This window comes from Aquila chrysaetos, chromosome 5, assembly GCF_900496995.4.
Source record: "Aquila chrysaetos chrysaetos chromosome 5, bAquChr1.4, whole genome shotgun sequence".
NCBI classification, from domain to species: domain Eukaryota; kingdom Metazoa; phylum Chordata; class Aves; order Accipitriformes; family Accipitridae; genus Aquila; species Aquila chrysaetos.
Genome location: NC_044008.1, coordinates 68,589,269 through 68,608,296, shown reverse-complemented (window position 1 = coordinate 68,608,296; position 19,028 = coordinate 68,589,269). Strand labels below are relative to the sequence as shown.

The following is a 19,028-nucleotide window of genomic DNA, read 5'->3' as shown; positions in this document are numbered from 1 at the left end:
GATTGCCTAATAAAGCTGGACAGCTTTTGCTGCATGATACTACTGGATTATCATCAACTAATCAGATTAAAAACACACGGAGGCTTTGATTTTATTCACCATGTGCCCAGCCCACAGCTCCCTGGGGCAGCTGCAAAGATCGGTACCTCTTCGAACCAGGCTCTGAGACATTTCACCAAATGATGGTTTCGTGAGCAATCCCCATAAGGGGGATCCTCGGCGAAGAGGAGGAACCAACATTTCAAGACACACCCTATCTTTTCAGTTCAGGAATAAAGAGATTATTATGCACATCTAATTATAAATGTCAACATTTTACAGCTGCTATGTTGAAGCATGAAGCTGTAAGTAGCCCTGCTAGGAAGGGCTGTGAAGTGAAAGGTCTTGTTATTCCTCCTGTGAGTTTTGCCAGAGCTTGTAAAGCGCAGTGACATTTATAATAATCCCCTGAATTTATGTAGTACCTTTTGTCCTCTTAAGGATCTTAATTAAGCTTTGCAGCTCTCTGGGCACAGGCTAAACCCTCTTTGCAAAAGAGGAGCCCAGGCCCTGCTTTGTACAAAATGTGCGTCCTGTTTCAGGCAGGAGTAGGACATTTCCACCCCAACGACCTCCGGCAGCACACTGTTACGCTGCAGTAAGGACATGCTGCACCGATGTTCCCACCCAAAGGTTATGCTGCTTCAGTTACTCGTGTGGTTAAAGCTGGGTAATTTAAGCTTTAGTAATTTAAGCTTTAGTCTCTGGTGTCATGCAAGACATTTGAACGGAGGGTACCACTAGAAAGTTTACCCCGATTTACTAGAAATCCCCAATTTCTAGCACAGCCTTTGAACATTAAACTAAGTATTGGCGCTCCCAACTCCACACCGAAGCCCAATGCCTTCGCCGTACGGCAGGCAGGCAGCAGAGCAGGGATGAGCATGATGAGGCAGCGGCCCGTTTCCTATCGCGTACCTCACAGCTTTCCATAGACTCTCAGAGGGTGAAAGGCTGGTTGGTGATCCCAGCACAAAGACCTGCCAGCAGCTACAGCTGTGTCCACCTCGCAGAGCCGACAGACCCACCATGACACTTATTCCCCTGCATCCGCAGAGCAGGTATTGAGAGCATCGATTGAGTTTCCACTGCAGAGAGACCCCTTTAACATTTTGCTACCTCTCTGCACCGGGACAAGATGTTTGCAGTCTAGGAGGTTTTCGGGGTGCAGGCACCCTTGGGTGGCCGGCCCTGTCCTCAGCCCCTGTAGAAAGGTGCCCAAGGCAGCACCAATTCGTGTTCCTCACTTTGGGTGCTGGGCCTGGGGGCTCCTACCCAGGCAAGGCTGCTCGGGTTCGGCGGGGCCCCTGCTCCTACTTGCAGCTCTTCAGGTCGATGTTGCCATCTAGAGGCCCCTGCTACAACGATCGTCTCCTTGCAAAGTATTGGGAAGGAGTTTGTTTGGGTTTTTTAATTCAATGCAACATTTCAAAGTGGCTTTTTTGGGTTAGGGGCTGAGGGGGAGGAACAGATTAGTTGCTCCTAGAGGTGCTGTGGTTTTGACTCAAAATGTCACTCCACAATGCTTTGCCAGCTCTCCCCAGCCCACGTCTTGGATGGCTGATCGATGGCCACAGCTCGTCCCAGCTTGTTTCGCAGCCCCAGCAGCTGTGCAAACCCCTCCTCTCTACTCTGAGACTATTTTGAGGATGGGGTAAAAACTCAAAGTGATGCATTTGCTGCCAGGGAGAGAAGCATCCCCACTGGCAGGAGCAATGCACACAGCAACATCCACAGCAGCTCCACTGCCAGCACTAGCTCCAGGTGAGGCCGTGACAGATACGGCTTCAAGATTTGAAAGTGCAAGACTCCTACTCCCAAGCCTCACCCATGAAAGACAAACTTGGAAAGTCACAGCTGTCTCATCCCCACCAAGCGGGTAGGAGGTCTGCAAAGGCCCATACCAGATATCCAAAACATGTTAAGTATGTTATGAACCAGCTGGATAGAGGTATTCTTCTCCTCTCTCAGCTGTGGCTCAGGCTCCTCCTTTCGCTGCTGTTTAAAACCGCAGGAAACACGCCCAGCTCAACGCAAAGACTTGCTGCTGCAACCCCAAGGCCGCCTCTTGCACCCAGGCAGGGGAGGTTCAGACTAACATGGGAGTTAAGGCAGCCGTGCAGGCAGGGAAGGATTCCCATAGACAGACAGGGTTCCTTTCCCTGGGTGGCTGTGCAGACACCGAGGCCCAGACAGTCCTAGTTCAGGGTCAGAGTGGGGCTGGAGACTGGTAGCTGCACACCCACAAAGGCAACCCCACCGCGGCACAGGCTGTGGCACCCCACGTTGGCACCACAGTATCTGTCCTGCAGTGAGGAAGGTGCAGGCTGAGGATGAAGCAGGGTAAGGAAGAGCCTCTCCTGCACTGAATCAGGTCACAGCAGAAAGCAGGTTATCACCCACATTTAAAGCTCCTGACATTCATTCCCACAGCACCTGGCTTACTTAGCACCAAAAGGCCATGTGTGCCCCACTGCTGGGCTTTGGTCCTGTCCATAAGCAGCCCAGAAAGTCTCAGTCTCATTCCCCACGCTCAGCAGTCACATCCCATCCCCAGGGACCCTTTCCTGTGCAGGCATCCATCCCCTCCCACGTTAAGTCCAGGACAGGCATTTCCCACCTGGCTCAGCACTCCACCTCGCTGGCTGCAGTGTCAAGGGCAAAGCTAGAGAAGGACAGGGGATCCGGACACACAAGGTGTTTATGTATGTGTTCACTCCATCACCTTTTCTAAAGCCTCCTGGCAATAGCTTCTACTGGAAGAAGTCCAAGGAGAAAAATTAGGGGGTTTGATCAAGAGGGAGACACGCTGCCCACAAGGAGGAGGAGGATGCTGTGCTCCCAGGGACCAGGCTCTAGCAGAGAAATGTTTGGGCCGGTTTGGCCTCAGACACCTCCTGCCCCCACACACGTGCAGCACAGCCGCTGCCTGCAGCCTCTGGCTGGCCGCCACCACCGCGAGGGCTTCAACGCCAGGACACAGCCCAACCCCAGGCCAGAACCTCGACACAGCTCCATGTGCACGTGCCCCACGAAGCTGAACATCAGCCATAGTATGAAAAGCAGCAGTAACTGCCCTTAGCGGAGCTGGTGGTGCCTGCTGCTAGCAGACAGCAACATAAACCACACGTAGAGTAAGGTCTCCAGCAGGTAACAGGGCTTTGGGGGTGATTTAGGAAGCTCTGCTCAGCTACAGTCTTTTACAGCAAAGAAATCCACCCCCCACATGCAACCTCAAGTAACCAGCCCTCAGTTACATCATTTCACTGGAGTCCAGCTCCGAGCTCCCTCAAAAAGCAACTCCACAGCCTCAGCTCAAACAGGAGCTGGGAGTTACAGCCAGCACCTGCCGCTGCCCTGGCACCACAAACCCTATGCACAATCCCTTCCCCTGCATCCGTGTGGGAACTTGGGCAGGTGCCAGCATGGGGTCCCGGCAGGAGCAGCCTTCCCTCATGCCAGCGCTCGGCTCCTGCCGGACTCACCTCTCCAGGCACACGTGTGCTGCTGCTCACACTATCCTCCCCGTCCACCCGCTTTCCTCCTCCTCCACCAGCCTCTCTGTGTTGACAGTCACTTCTTTCTGGTCCTGTGCCTTTTTTTTTTTTTTCTCTCCGTCTCCCTTGCTTAGTCCCTCACTCAGGAAATTAAAGATAATCCTCCCTTTTTTTGCTGCCGGATTCCCTGTTTAACATTCGCTGCGTGTGCTTCCACTGATTCAAAACAGGATTAGACTTTCTGTTGCTTTGATGTCAGTTGGGCTTTGCACTTAAGGCAGAGGGGGGAAAAAGAAAATGTCTGTTAACAAACCTCTTGGGTTCTGCTCATCCTCTTGCACCCATCCTGGAAATGAAGGTCATGCACATTTAACTGCAGAAACTGGGTCTCCTTCCAGGATCAACCTGGGGGGAATAGACCAACCTGCAACCCCAGCACTGCAGTCCCTGTGCTGGGCGTTATTCTCTGGAAACTCCCAGTTTTCATCCTGACTCCGTTATCATCCAAGAGCGTGGAGGCTGAATGACTCCCGTGAGGAGGGAGGTGTCATTAATCATCGGAAAACCACAACTCGTTGGCTGTCAGTGAATATTGCAACCTCCAGCTGCCGTGCAGCAGGGAGCATGCGGGCCACCGGCATTGCTTCAATAGAGATCAGGGCTCAGGGCTCCCTGCCGGGAATACCCCGAGCTGCTCATTTCTAAGGGAGAAGCAGGTGTTGCAGGATGGCTAAGATGGAAATCCATACCCTGCTCCCTGTGGTGTGACACTTGCACTACAGCACAGTCCATGAATTGGGCATTTCCCTCTGCTTCCTCAGGCCTGAGCTTCTCCCTTTGGAGGGCAAGGACTTGGGGTTATTTTCACTGGCCGGTACCTCCAACGCCAGTCCGAAGCAGACAAAAAGCATTTTTCTCATGGTATCTGCGACAGTCTTGCTTTGATTCTGAGACACTGCTCCTCAAGTCTACAATGTCCAAAGTAGCCCACAGCACAGCTTAGAGCTGCCCTGCACTGATCTCACACCAAAAGAAAAGAGCCTTTTACATGGGCTTCTGCAGAGCCACGACCAGGGCTGGGATCTGACAGCAGGTCCTATTCCTGCTCATCCAGGATGGCCCTTTCCCGGAGTGTCTAGGGGCTCACAGGTGGTTTCTGCTGCCTGGCGCTTCAGCTCCATTCCCATCTGAGCTTTTATCACACAGGCAGCCAGGTCTCCTCTGGGAAACAAGCAGACCTTGGGACTGCAGAACTGGAGATGTTCAGATGCAGCTGGAACCATCCCAGCAACTTCTGCATGTTATTTGGGAAAGTGGTTTCACGACTGAGCACAGTCCAGCCATGGCCAGGACCCACGTCCCAGCCTGGTCCCCAGAGAAAGGCACAGCCAGCACCTGCAGAGCAGAAGCGGGGACACAGGGAAGCTTTCTCCAGGATCTAGCAGCTGTAATCCCTCTGTCACCCGTGCCATGCCACTGCACTGTAGCCCCGGCTGGCACCGGCACTGCATCAGGCATCCTCCAGGATTGCCCAGGGACTGGGGGAGCACCTCTGCCAACGGCATAGCGTCTAATCCATTTTGCCCGGTGCACGCACACAGACTTGATTAATGCCTGCAATGAGCTCCATCCATCATCGGGGAGTAAAGGAGATTAACTCCGCAGCACGCCTGCCTCACGCTGATCCCATTCTCCAGGCCTCCTGATTAATGGTGAGGCCGCCTTATCTGTCAGACCAGGAAACATGAATATCCGGGTTGACTGGGGATGAAAGGAAGCTGTGGGCGCTTGGGCTGCAGACAGGGCGCTGCTGGCCTGGCCACAGCAGGATCCGCCATCGGGGCCGTGGCAATGCACCCCTGTCCCCATGCTGCCAAGTCCTGCTCCCCGTTCCTGTTGCTCCCTGCCTCTCTGCCCCCTCCGCTCCTTCCTCTCAGCCCTTCCCTGCCACACTCGCAGGGCTGGCTGGAGGGAAAGCAGCAACTGGAGCAGTGATGCGTCCCTGCAGGAATGCAATGCCAAAACCTAAAGTCTGTGACTCCATTCCCCCTTGACGGTCAGCAGGGAAGATGTCACTCCCCATCCGTGGAGGGAATTTGGATGAGCCAATTTGGACGCCTAGAGTAACCCAGCCAAATCCCCTCTCGGGGCTGCGGATGAGGCTGTGACTGACCAGCGCTGCGGAGGGCAGCCGCTCGGCTGGGCTCTTCCCTGAGAGGACACGCGTGTAAAGTGAACGCAGGGAATTAGCAGTGCCATCTGGACAGGCTCCAGCTCCTGCCCCTGGCTTGCTGCTGATGCTTCATTAACAGCTCCCTCCTTTCAGCTCCCGTCTCCTTGGCTTCTGCCACCATCAGCTGGGCTGGAGTTTTGTTGTCTTGGGCTTTTTCCAAGTGGAAATTATTTCTCATTTCTTTTAACAATCAGGACACAGAGAAAGAGACAGGAGAGGAAGGAATTTCCAGGAGATGAAAGGGCAGGATTAAGGACATGGCTTTCGCTTTGTTATCCCCCTAGTGTGGCTAAGAAATTCCTTTCAGGAGGTGGCTTTAATTAACTATGTTTTTCTGATGGGAAAGAAACCTGGACCTAGAGATAGGTCTGGTTTTCTAGGTCTGCTGACAACCCCAGCTGCAACCTCAACAGCCCAGATTCATACACACGTACATGCTCTCATACAAAACTTAGCACAGTGCATTTCAATTTGCTTTACAAAGGCACTGACTGTCACGCCAGTCTCGAAAATAAGGCATAAAGGAAAAAAAACCAGGCATGAGCAAGACTACTGTGCGCAGTGCCAGTGGGAAGAGGATCTGACTGCACTGAACCACAGGGCTACAGTGGCTCAAGATGTGGGAAGGGGCCTTTGCATAAAGGAATAACCCAGGGCAGGAGACAGTAGAAATATCTCCATTGCCTTCTAGACCAACAGCCCTTCTCACATAGCAGGAAAAAATCAGGGAGAGAGGAGAGAAAGAGGCCCAGTGGCAAACTGGGACATTTAGAAAGCATCGCACTGATGTATCTGGATCCTGTACTGCCACAAAACCCTCCAGGAACTGAGTCAATCAAAAATAACATTTGGGGCTGATTTTTATCCAGATGAACTCTCTCCAAATATTTTAAGGCAACCAGCAAAATGGCTAACTTCTGGCTTGTTTAACCCTTCTCCTGAAACCCGCATCGAGTCTGAAAGCAAGCACCATCTCAGAAAACATCTTGTTCCGTGAGCTTGACCTGCAAAACTGGATGTGGTACTGGGTCTGCCCATCCCCAGCACCACCCCAGTCACCTCCCTGCACCCCAACTCTGCCCTGACCCGCTTTGTCTTTCTGCAGCTCGACTTTCTATGTAGACCTGGACACGAAAGACCAAAAATCCACACAGGTTTTCAGAGGAAGCCTCACTCCCACCTTACACAAAAACAGTAACTCCTGCCAGGGAAACATCTCACCTGGTCCCTCTGAGAATCACATTTGCCTTTTTTTGAGCCATGTTAAACAAGGAGCTCACACCAAACCCACAACTTGCTCCTCTCCCGTCTTTCCGACTAATGAACTCCCAGCTGATAACAAATGCTGATTGCTGTTGCTGAAACTTCTGTCTCTGCTTTTGGCATTTAACAGCTCAAGGGGCTAAGTGGTTTACCAATTATTATTTTCATAAGTGAGCATCATTTTACTTTTTCTTTATCATTTTAAAAGGTTCCCACCTCTTCCAGTGCCCTCAGCCACTGCCTCCAACCCCAGCAGACGTTTCCGTGCCCAGCAGTGGCACAGGGCACATATGGCTCATTTGCAGAGAGGAAGCAGAGAGGAAAGAAACATCTGACTGCTCCAGCAACCCGACTGCCAAAGTGAGCAGAACTTTTCCTGGGGCCTGCAGGTCCACTTCAGCAGGGTTTCCCATTCCACGTTACCACCGCTAACAGCCTCGCTCTCAACACAAGAGTTCAGTCTCACTTGTGATTTACTTATTTATTTTACAGGGTTTGTGCTTCTCCACATCTCCAACCTAAGAGTTTCCTGGGAGTTGCTGTATCAAACGCTTTACTGGGCTTTGGGCAGATTCAGTGTACCACAGCTCAAAATTCAAGTATTTCTGCTTTCCTCCCTGCTGCCCCTGCTCAGAATCAGGCAGCAGGATTGCCGTCTCTGGTTATAAAACACGACTGTTTTTGTTTTTTTTTTTTTTAATTAGGTCTGTCATAAATCCTTACACTTGGATTTGCAATTTCATGTGACAGCTCTTTCCAGGCACCGACTGGAGTTTATCTTGTCTCCCTGACTTGAACCTCTCAGGATTTTTAGTTTTGCTTCATCTCGGATGTGTAATTTCCATTTCCAAGTTCGACATCATCATTCTCACTGAAAAGGGTGGCAGAGCACTCATTTTGGGTTGGGCAGACATCTGTTCTTGGTCATCATCCCCCCTGCACCAATCCTCCTGCTCTGCATCTTGAGCCCTATGCACAGTTATCCACGAGCTACAGGTCTGAGCCAAAACTTTTTTCCCCCCTGTTCAGACTCAGGAGGAATTCAGGTTACAGCTGCTGCCTCCTTGTGCTAATGCCTGTTCTTGTAAAAGGGAAGCACAGTGACTAACACCGTATACCCTGCAGCAGGATTTGCCTCCCTGGGGGCTCCTGGCTGTCCAACACAGAGAGCTACCAGCAGCTTCTTATCTCTGATGAGGGGATCTGCCCATTTCACCGAGTGCACATCCACATCCCTGACCTCAGCTCATCAGTCGCAGCCATGGAGCCCGCCAGCCTCTCGGCTTCCCTGTCACAGGGCAAGATCTGCTTGGCCCCTTCTTGTTATTTTTGGCTGTGCTTTTGTCTCTGGGATTCTCTAACCTTTAGCAGCGAAAACAAAACCACAGAAGGCTGCTGCCCCGGCCTTTGGCTTGCTGTGAGCAACCGGGATGGGCAGAGGCTGAAAGCTAAAACCTCAAATTAACAGCGTGGGACTGGAATGAGCCAGGACTGATCAGGCAGCTCGGACCTGTCATTTCAAGGGCAGGAAGCCTGCAGGGAGAGAAGAGGTGGTCATCTGGTTTCAGATAAATGCCCACTTTGTGCTAATTAATTAGAAATCCAGTGTGGATAACAAGAGGGTTTAGATGATTGTTTAGCTAAGTATTCCTCTAAAGCCATGTATGACTATTGAGCAGCTGAGAAAGGGGATTCACTCTGCTCTATTCCTTACACACACACATATATAAGAGAAAGCAGAGTCTGGGAGCTGGGAAATGAGGGGTTTGCTCATAGCTTAGTCTCAGGCCATGGCTCCATGTTCATTAATACCAGCCCAGGGCGGTACCAGATCACACAGTAGCACTGATCTGGATCAAATCAGGCATCAAGACATGACAACAACTTCTTGCCAATCAGCCAGACCTTATATGCAGCGCACATCTAGATCGATGACAGCAACACCTGAGTCACCATCAAGTTGCCTTGACAAAGCTACTCCTTCAAACCTTTGGGTTTTCTGTGTTTGGGGTTTTTTTAATCAAATGATTACATTCAGCACACATGCTTCTGTGGGGATACAAACAGTTGTGCTGGGATAATCATTGAAGGAAGATGGATAAGATGCTGCCTAAGCCAGTGCTGTTGTAGAGAGAATTGCTGTCAATTTTTGACCTCAAGCTCAGCATGTAGCTTTAGGGAAATTATTTAACTTTGCCACGTGACATTTTCCTTCTCTGTAGATGAGAAGTAATAGCAAAGACTCACTTTCCAAAAATCAAGGGAGGCAAAATGGATCAGTAGTTGGAAACTACTTTACCAATCTTGCCTGAAAAGGGGTAAGTGAGACTGATGTGCAGCTATCGGACAGAGACAGTAATATTCAAGTACTCAGCCAGTATGGAGGGTTGATGCACCATGTCTAACACATCCTGAATGAAATTGTCCCTAGCCCTAAGGCCACCGCAAGGGCAAAACTTCACCCATTAGGCTATTCGATCAATATAAACAAAGACAAAGAGCTAAGCAATAAAAATGCAGACGCCCATTCTATAAGTCTGGAGTTGTGAATAAGGAGACCAGCGAGTTAGAGGGGAGAATTTGCAACTTGGCTGTTAGTGAAGGCTCCTCTCTCCAGAGTGCAAACCAGAGTAGTAGCTAGGTGCTAAATAAATATTTAGCAAATAAGAAAGTCTCCATTTAATGAGAAATTATTTGGTGAAACAAGCTGGGGAAATGCTTTCAGTAGCACAGTAACAGAAGCCGGCGCTGCGTTCTGCCCCACGGGATGCTGTGGTTCTACTTGTGTTGCGTAAGACAGGATCTCCAGCTGGGACAGACGCAGGAAATATAACTCATTACTGAAATGCAAGAGCCTTTCAGCATTAAACCACTGTTAGACCAGCCAGATTCACTCCCTAGTCACAGAATTTGCCTAGAAGCAGCTTTGGAAGATTACTATCTTTCTTCATAACAGTGATGTTGCAGACAGGATGGTCTAAGGGTAATGGTGATGCCAAGTTTGTAGGAAGAAGTAACTTTTTTTCTTTTATGTTCAAGGGCTGAGCTCCATTTCCACACCTTTATCTACATCATTAGGCTGTCAAGATGGCAGTTCCCTGCTTAAATGTTAATTACTATATCTCTCTTTTAAGATGTGTTTTCAAGGGGTTAGTGCCTCAATCTTCCTTGTAATTACATAGAGTGGTTAGTACCATTCCTCGGCTATATCCCAAGGTCCCTTGAGAGCTCATCCCTCCTGCAATTTCCAGTAGATGAGCACTCACAGAACTAGTCCTTCAGAGAGCTACTGTCTTCAAGTGTTCAGCCAGATAATGAGCCGATTACTGTGCCTGCTCCTTCTGGCAATGGTGAGCTCTATGCACAGACAGGCTATGCATCACCAATTGCTGCAGTTAATATTCCTCTCCTTCTCTCCAGCCCTTCAGCTTGGTGGGGCTGGTTCTACAGAGACCAGCCTGTCTTTGGGGCAGGAACTTCCATAGATTATTGACATAGCAAAAAGGGAGAACCAAACCTTGTCAAAGTCTGAATATAAAAGCCCAATAATAAAACAGTCACATCACCATGCTGATGAAGTGAATATCACACACTGAGCACAGTTTTGTCATTGCAGCTGTGACACACGCATCAGGGATGGAGTGCCTGTGGTTTATTATGCCCCTACGGCTGAGAAGAAGGAATTACAGCTTCCTCAAACACAAGGTGGTTTCTAAGTGAACAGCAATATTTGAGATTGCAAATTAAAAATAATGCTGTGCTTTGGAAACTGCTAAATTTAAATGTCAGGTTCTTTCTTTGAAAGCTATAAGATAGCTCATTCCTCTCCAGGGAAAGTGAGTAGGAGCTTGTCTATGCAGGGAAAATGTTTGGAATAGCAACTGCCCACCGGTTTCCCATGCAAACACTCATACCCTGTACTTCAAGACTGGATTAAGCAAAATTACACGAAGGCACTCACTGCAGAGGACAGCACCCTGTTCACAATAGCTCTCCTGCCTTAGCTCCGTCATCCCAGTACACAAACCGTAGCTTGCTTTGCAGTAGTAACCCCATAGAGATGAAAATTAACGTTTGCCCAAGACGTGAGGAAAAAAGGGTTTTTTAAAGAAAATATTAAGTGACTGAGAAACACCACTTTTTTGCAAGCTCTGCAGGTTCAAAACTGTCTTATATACCATGGATATCTGCCAGGGAAAAACCTCCTGGGCAAATCACTGACTGAGGCAACTCCAGAGACTCAGCAAAAACCTCATAGCATAGCAGACAAATTGGCCCCAGCCTGCCTCTAGTTCCTAAGAGCTACAATGCCTGGGTGAAGCATGCTCCAGATTTCTGTCTGCTGCTGGTCCACTAGAGGACAACCTAATAATGATGAACTCCTTTGGCTTACATAGTAAAAGGCCCATAGTGAAAATGCTGCTGCCAAGTCTGGCTTACAACCCATGCTGGCATTTTTGCTGGTATATGTTGGACCTCATTTTTAATGGTACAGATTACTTCTAGTCCTGACTGATAACAGCCTTATGAAGCTCCAAAAAAATGGCCCCTACAGTTGATGGCAGCCTTTGCAACTACAGAGAAAGAGACAGAAGCAAGGCAGATTTCCAGACAGACAGATGTAGTTTTTATAAAGCAAACCCAATCCCCTACACTGCACTCTACCACAGAGGAAAAGCTGCCTGTTGCTGCTGGATTTCTTGCAGACTTCTGACAAGATATCATGCTTTTTCTGTACAGGAAATGCTCAGAGGTACAGATGGTACGGAATGATCCTTTCACCCTGGTAACATGTGATTTATCAAACCATAATGGAGGAACCAAATTCGTGTATAAACAGTGGGCAGGAAGCACAACAAAATCATCAGCTTAAAGCCACAGAAAAGAGCAGGCTACTGCTCTGGCAAGGCACAGTAAAAGAGCAAAGCAGTTTCTCAAAGCCCAAGGGAGCTCTTGCCTAGTATTTTTAAGGCCAAAATAATAGAATACAAATAAAACCTGAGCTAGCAATAAAGCTAATTTCTGAAGCTAGGAAGCAAATGAGCTGTGACAAGAAGTGGAACAGTAGAAAACAGCAGAGAATTAATTACAAGTGAAGTGTCTCAGGTTGGAATTGGAGTTAGAGCGGTCAGAGGGTCAAAGCAACGGAGTTTTCGGTGAGTAATTTGGTGCCTTGACATCCCCCAACCCCACTAGTGGTGATGTGCCTGTGACTCAGGGATGAGAAGTGCCTATGTCTCTGCAAGAGAGAAAGATACACACTGATGGCAGGAGATCAGAGCTACTTAAAAGACAAAATCTGCTATTCCTCTCCTACTGACGATAGCAAGAGCTAGCTGGCTGGCTGGCTGCAACTGGGAGGACGCAGATCCTAGCCATCCCTTCGGGGGCGGCTTGTGATGTGAAGGGGCTCTCGCCGCAGCCCTACCGAGGCACTGCCCAACCTCCGGCCGGGAGTCGGCCCCCTCCCACTCGAGGAGGGAGGCTCCCCCCGGGCCCAGCTCGGCACCGGCATTCCCTCCCACCCGACGGCGGTGGAGGGATGCTCTCAGACGACGTGGCTGGCGGAGTCAGCTGCTCTTTGATGTCAGTACCTGCTCCGGGTTCGGCGGGGCGGGAGTGGGCGGGCGGAGCGCAGCGTAGCCGAGCCGCAGACTCTGCTCGCCAGCTGCAGGAGGGCTTCTGCCTCCCACACTCCGCCCGGCCCCGGTCCGCCCCGGCGGGGAAAGGGCAGAGGCGGGGGGGGCACCCCATCGCCGCCGCGGATCCACTGAAGAAACTTGCCCAACTTTCTCCAACCCTGGCACCGGGACTCACTGCCATGGCCCCCGCCAACTCCTCCCGCAACTTCTCCGCGCCGGAGGCTCGAAACGGCTCAGGTGAGCAGGGGCTGCGCGGGGCGCAGGCGCACCTCCCCGGCGAGGCGGCCGCGCTGGGGCCGGGGCGGGGGCGCGAAGAGCTTTGCAGGGGAAAGTCCTCCTGCGCATCTCTCTTGTGCTGCTCTGCAGCGTTCACCCCGGCGCTGCTCGTGCTCAGCGGGGCCGGCCGGTACCCCATAAAGTGGGAGAGGCTGAGCGCAGGGATATGGTCGTGTCCCCCCCCCCCCGCCAGCACCCCACCCCCGGGGCTGCCGGCCGGGGCGAGCCGCCTTCAGCACCCGAGGACGGACAGCTCCGGGCCCCGAGGGGGCGGCACACGGCGGGCGGGACGAGGCTGACCCCCTCCCGGGGGCTGGGGAGCGGCCCGGGCCCCAGCTCTCCTTCCCGAGACACCACACAGCACCAAAATAAAGCCCGACCACCACCGTTGGCCCCAGTGGCTTGAAGCAATTCACTACCTTTTGGCTGTGAGACAGTAAAAACTCCAGCAGCCCACTGGTCTTAGTTGCAGAGAAGAGATGAACCAGCCCAGCTAGACGGGGAGGGGAACAAGGCACAGAGAACATGAGACATCGCTGGAGAGGGAAGCAGAGATCCTCATTAGTGTCCTGTTTTCTCTGTGCTACCACTGTTCCCAAATCAATAGTTTAGGGTTATTCATGACAATTCTCGGTGGTGCAAGTTGGTGAAACTCTTCAACAGAAGGGGTTTTATGTGTGGTCTTTGACGTCCTGCGCACCAGCTTGTCCTTTATAAACTGAAAGTGTGCCTTAGGTGCTTCCTTCTGAAATGCAGTAAAGATGTAGTTTCTTATGTATCTGGGCATGGCTGAGGACAGCAATCACCTTAGAGAAAAAAAATTTAGGCCAGTCCTCATTCAGTTCACATAGTGCTGTCCCCTTTGGGACTTTTTAAAAGAGTAACAGGGCAGCCACAGATCTACAAGCAAGGACAAATCAATGCCTGAAGTAGCTGTTTCAGTAAACAAAGTACAGCCAAGCCACTTGTACGTGCACAGCAGCAGCCCTGAAAATTCAGGTTCAGTGATATCTCAAGATGAAAGAGGCTTTAGAAAAGAGATAACTTTTGAGTATTTGATAGTCACGCACTTCTGACTCCAGCCTATAATACAGACAGGAGCTATAGCTTCACACTAGCTTTCAGCTAATAACACTTGAAAGTCCTGCTTGTACAAATACCAATAGCAGGAAAGATGCTACAGCTCTACAGACTACCTTTCACACAAAGCCTTCAGGCTTGCACACATTCTGCTTTAAGGTCAGCTGAGCTCGTTCCAAACATTACAGGATCAGCATGAGCACTGTATTGATTATACTGCAGGAAAAGGACATTTTGTCCCAATTTCCAGCTAACCAAGTGGCCTTATGTTTCACTCATACAATCCATGCCCACCACATTCATAACAAAGTTTGGGACTAAAAGAGAGGAGAGCAGAACTCATAACAGCTATGTGCAGAACAGCAGGACCACAGTCATCTTCCAATTTCTAGTCTGCCATGTTCAAGAATTAAGGAGCTGTTTGGATGTTCAGGGGATACACAGGCTGGATGCTGAAGAGCAAGTATCAGGTCTCAATAGGGTGCTGATGACAGTATGTTACCTACCAGAAGCCATGTAACATGGGGTGTTTTTTTGCATTGAGCAGCCAGGAAGAACAGGGACCATTCAAACCCCCATGAGTGGCCCAGACCAGGCTTTTTTGTCGTGCCAGCCAAGCCTGGCTTTCACCTTCAGGCCCCTGCCAGTTCTCCTGTGCCTCATTGGCTGCTTTCTGTCATCTGCATAGAAGCTTTCTGATAAAATGGTGCAGCAACCGCTCTACTGGATTCTGACCTTGGCCTTGCTTCTGCCTAAGCTGGCTGCTTCCTAGTGCCAGGACTGAGGCAGTGGATGCTCATCATGTCCCACTTCTGAGAGCACTGAAATATTACATACAGTTGATACGGCACACACTTTTCCAGCCACAGGCCACCAGTGTAGCTCCAGTTATCTTGCCAATTCAAGCTTCTCTGTCACACGAAAGTAAATCTGGAGAAGTTAGTACTCAAGAATTCTAGAGGTCAAAATCAGCAAATATCACCTCAGCAGACACCGCTTTGGCAGAGACAACACCTTATGAGAATCTGTTATTTCACTTAATCTCATTTTCAAGATTTCCCTAGGTTCTGTTGGAGGAGACTTCCCCACTTCTCCTACAGGTGTAGGCTGCTAAGGAGATGGAATAGTACAGTGACTGAAAGCATTTCCAATTAACACCACACTGAATCATCTGTAATTCAATGAGAGACACATGCAGTCTAAGCTTAGGGGCTGTCATGCATGTCCTTGTAAAAGCCACACAAATAACTCACACAAAGCCTTCCCCTAGAAAAAAACCTCACCAGGTCCCATAGGAGAGGAGTAATGTGATGAAATGAGATTTGCCTCAGCTGAGGGTGATTTCAGGCTCCACCACACACTGCACATGGCAGTCCTGCAGAACAGAGAGCACCACGATCAATGCCTTACACACCACCTTCTGTGCCCAAGAGCAGAAATCCCCGTTAGTTGGCACTGAGGGCTTGTGGCTTCAAAATGTGATTTTAAACCTGGGTTAGGGACAAGGCAAATGTGAATTAGATTATGTTTGGGCCTCCTAGCCCAAAGAGCAACAGTCAAGCATCAGTGCTGATAAGCTAAATGTTGTCAGGCAAGAATTTTGCCTTGGAAATCCACCTGTATCCAGAACTCAGACAGCAGCTTTAAGCCATGTTTTTCTCCTTGTAGAACTAGGGCACTCCCTGTTGAAGGGCCACTCTGAAACATACTCCCCAAATCCCTGTCTGGCCACACACCTGGAATTCTTTCAAGAACAGAAACTAGAGAAAGGGAGAGGGGCAGGGAAGGAAGATAGAATGGAGTGCATGCTCTGGCCTAACCCTGACAACAGAGCTATCTCATACTGTACAATAGATAAACCACCCAACCGACGAGCTAAAGCTTTCTGACAACAGCTTGAGCATTGACTATATCCAGATTTTGGCACCCATACAGAGGCTTTACTTCTCCAATGTGCAAAGCACCAGCTGCCTCACCCACTCCCCTCAGAAATGGCTGGACACTCAGCACTCCCTGGAAGAGTGAGTGCAGAGGCACACCAGCTTGATTTTAGTCTCCCAAAAAAGAGCCAGGGAATTTCAGAGCAGGACAGAAGTACATCAGGAGAGCTAAGGAAAGATGCCTACACATGGCCAGATTTGGGTGTTCTGCTGCATGTACCGAGTGGCAGAGAAGGAAGTGTCAAATCCCCAGCTAAGACCCTCCATACTGCAGAGGGTCTTAAGCACTGTTCCAAGCTACATCTTTGAGGGGGATCTAGCTGCAGGACTGGGCAAGCATACAGAGATGTAAAGAGGTTGCCTCTGGGTTGTGCTCACTGCTTTGGTTTGTTTTGGCAGTAGCAGAGAAGCCAGCACCATACACCAATGTGATAATGCCCAGTCTCTTCAGCATCATCTGTTTCCTGGGCATTGTGGGAAACCTCATTGTCATCTACACTATTGTTAAGAAGAAGAAGCTGAGATGCAAACAGACCGTGCCTGACATTTTCATCTTCAACCTCTCCATTGTGGACCTCCTCTTCCTCTTGGGCATGCCCTTCCTCATCCACCAGCTCCTAGGCAATGGCTCGTGGTACTTTGGAGCTCCCCTGTGCACCATTATCACTGCCCTGGACACAAACAGCCAGATCACCAGCACCAACATCCTTACAGTGATGACACTGGACCGTTACCTAGCAACTGTCTACCCTCTAAAATCTACCTATGTCCGGACCCCATGTGTTGCAGCTCTAGTTATCTGCTTGGTGTGGCTCCTCTCCTTCCTGACCATCATTCCCGTATGGATGTATGCAGGTCTTATGCCTCTGGAAGATGGGACCGTCCGCTGTGCTCTCTTGCTTCCCAACCCAGAGACTGATATCTACTGGTTCACCCTCTATCAGTTCATGCTGGCATTTGCTGTGCCATTGATTGTGATCTGCGTGGTCTATTTTAAGATCCTCCAGCACATGGCCACCACTGTGGTCCCATTGCCCCAAAGGAGCCTCCGGGTACGTACCAAGAAAGTCACCCGTATGGCAGTTGCCATCTGCTCTGCCTTTTTTATTTGTTGGGCTCCCTTCTACATCCTCCAGCTGGTTCACCTCGGCATTGACACACCATCCATGGCCTTCTTTTATGCCTACAACTTTGCTATTAGCTTGGGCTATGCCAACAGTTGCCTCAACCCCTTCCTCTACATCGCTCTCAGTGAGACCTTCAAGCGCCAGTTCTTAGTGGCCATCCGCCCTGCAAAAGAGCCATGTCGCAACAGCAGCTCTGTCAACAACAACAGCATGACAGAGGCTAGTGTATGTCTGAAACTGGCACCAGAATCCACCCAGCAGACTCAGTTTCTGGAGGACTTTTCCCCACGTTCATTGCCTGTGACTGTGGCTGTTCACTAGGACGCTCTGAAGCAACCACAGCAGAAAGCCTTCAGATCTATAAGTCGGTAGAGAAGCAGCAGGTTCAAGCAATTCCTGGTGAAGCATATGAACTACAAGCTTCCACCTCCAAGAGTCCAGGTGCCTCCCTTTTTCATTGCAGGGCTCTGCTCCTACACAGCCCTTGGCCTATGAGATGCTGCATACTGCTGCTTCTTTCCACTCCTGCATGGGAGGACTCTATCACACAAGACACTGGGCCCCCAAAGAGGATGAATGGAAAAGAGAGGCAGGACAGAAAGAGGATTTCAAGGGGGAATGTTCACCTTGGAAGAGTAAAACCTTTATCAACAACACTGCCCAATGATTCCTCGTCTCTCGGCCTGATCGGGGTTCCTAAGCAGCATGTCAATATATAGCTTCTTCATTCAAAACTTGAACCTTTGAAACACAAGGTCATATATTTATTCTTGATAAGAAATCTGACCTGGAAACTTTGACATCTGTGCTCATATCCTAGAAGCAAACAGCAGAGAGAGATCTTGGGGCCAGAAGTCTCACCTAGGTCTGTCACTTGGCCTTTTGGTCCAGCCCCGTCTGCCTCCAGTAGGCTGTATTGTTTGGCAACAAAGACATTTTCAAGAACTGGCTAATTTTGATGCTAATCCTAAATATTTCAAGCAAAATCAGGCAGATAAGAATTGCACTGCTTCAAGGGACTGCAAACAATTCTCTAAACTACCACTGCTAACACCAGCTTTGTGGCTTTTCATGCCAATGAGCAGATTTTCACGCTGCTCGTTCCTCATGCTGTCTTGTGCCTCACAGTCTGCATGGCCATCGGGGAACCCCAGGCAGAGGGTTTTAAACATGACTGAAAAACACAATGTGCAGAGATCTGTGGAGCAAAAAGCTGTGAAAAGGCAGCTCAGAGGAAGCAGAGTTGCTTATGCAGCTTCCTCAAAATAACAAATGCTTTACAGAGTTAAAAGAAGAAAAATTAAATGTCTGTGTTTTGTATATGTGGCTTTAACAGTCAGAGGCTAGCAAATAACTTTGCTTATTACAAAGACTAGAGAAAAGACTGCACACATCAGCTAAATGTGGGGGATTACACTGATAGCCTGCACAGGGCTCCCAGGGGACCGTGCAGGCATTGTTCAACACTTTGTCAAACATGGAAGAACTGGTTACTGTAGATGAATTTAGTAAAAAGAAGAATTAAAAACATCATACAGCACAAAAGAATTTGTTACCATGCTTACGGTTTCATGCCACCAGCCACCCACAATATACCCAGAACAGAAATTCACCCTGACACAGCAAAACTGTGTTACCTGCACAGGACTTTCTAAGCCACATGCACACTTACGGGTCTGCCTAATGCACACGCCACACGCGCAGGTGTTTAAGTACAGCCAATACTTCAGTCTACACCCTGTAGAGAACACAGCCATTCACTTGCATCTGGTAATCAAAGCAGGCTGGTGTGCAACACCAGCACTTTTGACATCATCAGGTGCATCATGTTGCTTTTTGAGTCATTGAACAAACCTCTTAACAGGGTCTCTCTGTATTTTCATTCCATGCTCTGTCAACCTGCACCCACCGCAGCAGCACATCCACATGAT

General features: G+C 49.7%; 1 protein-coding gene across 3 annotated transcripts; it reads left to right on the top strand.

Moving 5' to 3' along the window:
* Positions 1–12,525: 12,525 nt before the first annotated feature.
* LOC115340986 (melanin-concentrating hormone receptor 1-like) lies at positions 12,526–18,627 on the top strand. 3 transcript variants are annotated; one of them, XM_041123426.1, is made up of 3 exons: positions 12,618–12,796; positions 12,850–12,911; positions 16,370–18,627. In XM_041123426.1, the coding sequence occupies exons 2-3, from the start codon at positions 12,854–12,856 to the stop codon at positions 17,416–17,418; spliced, it is 1,107 nt and encodes a 368-aa protein (XP_040979360.1). In that variant the 5' UTR covers positions 12,618–12,796; positions 12,850–12,853; the 3' UTR covers positions 17,419–18,627. The 3 variants fall into 3 exon arrangements, with proteins under 3 accessions (XP_029868936.1, XP_029868934.1, XP_040979360.1); XM_030013076.1 differs by having other exon boundaries at positions 12,526–12,911; positions 16,373–18,627; XM_030013074.1 differs by having other exon boundaries at positions 12,527–12,911.
* The last annotated feature ends 401 nt before the right edge of the window (positions 18,628–19,028 follow it).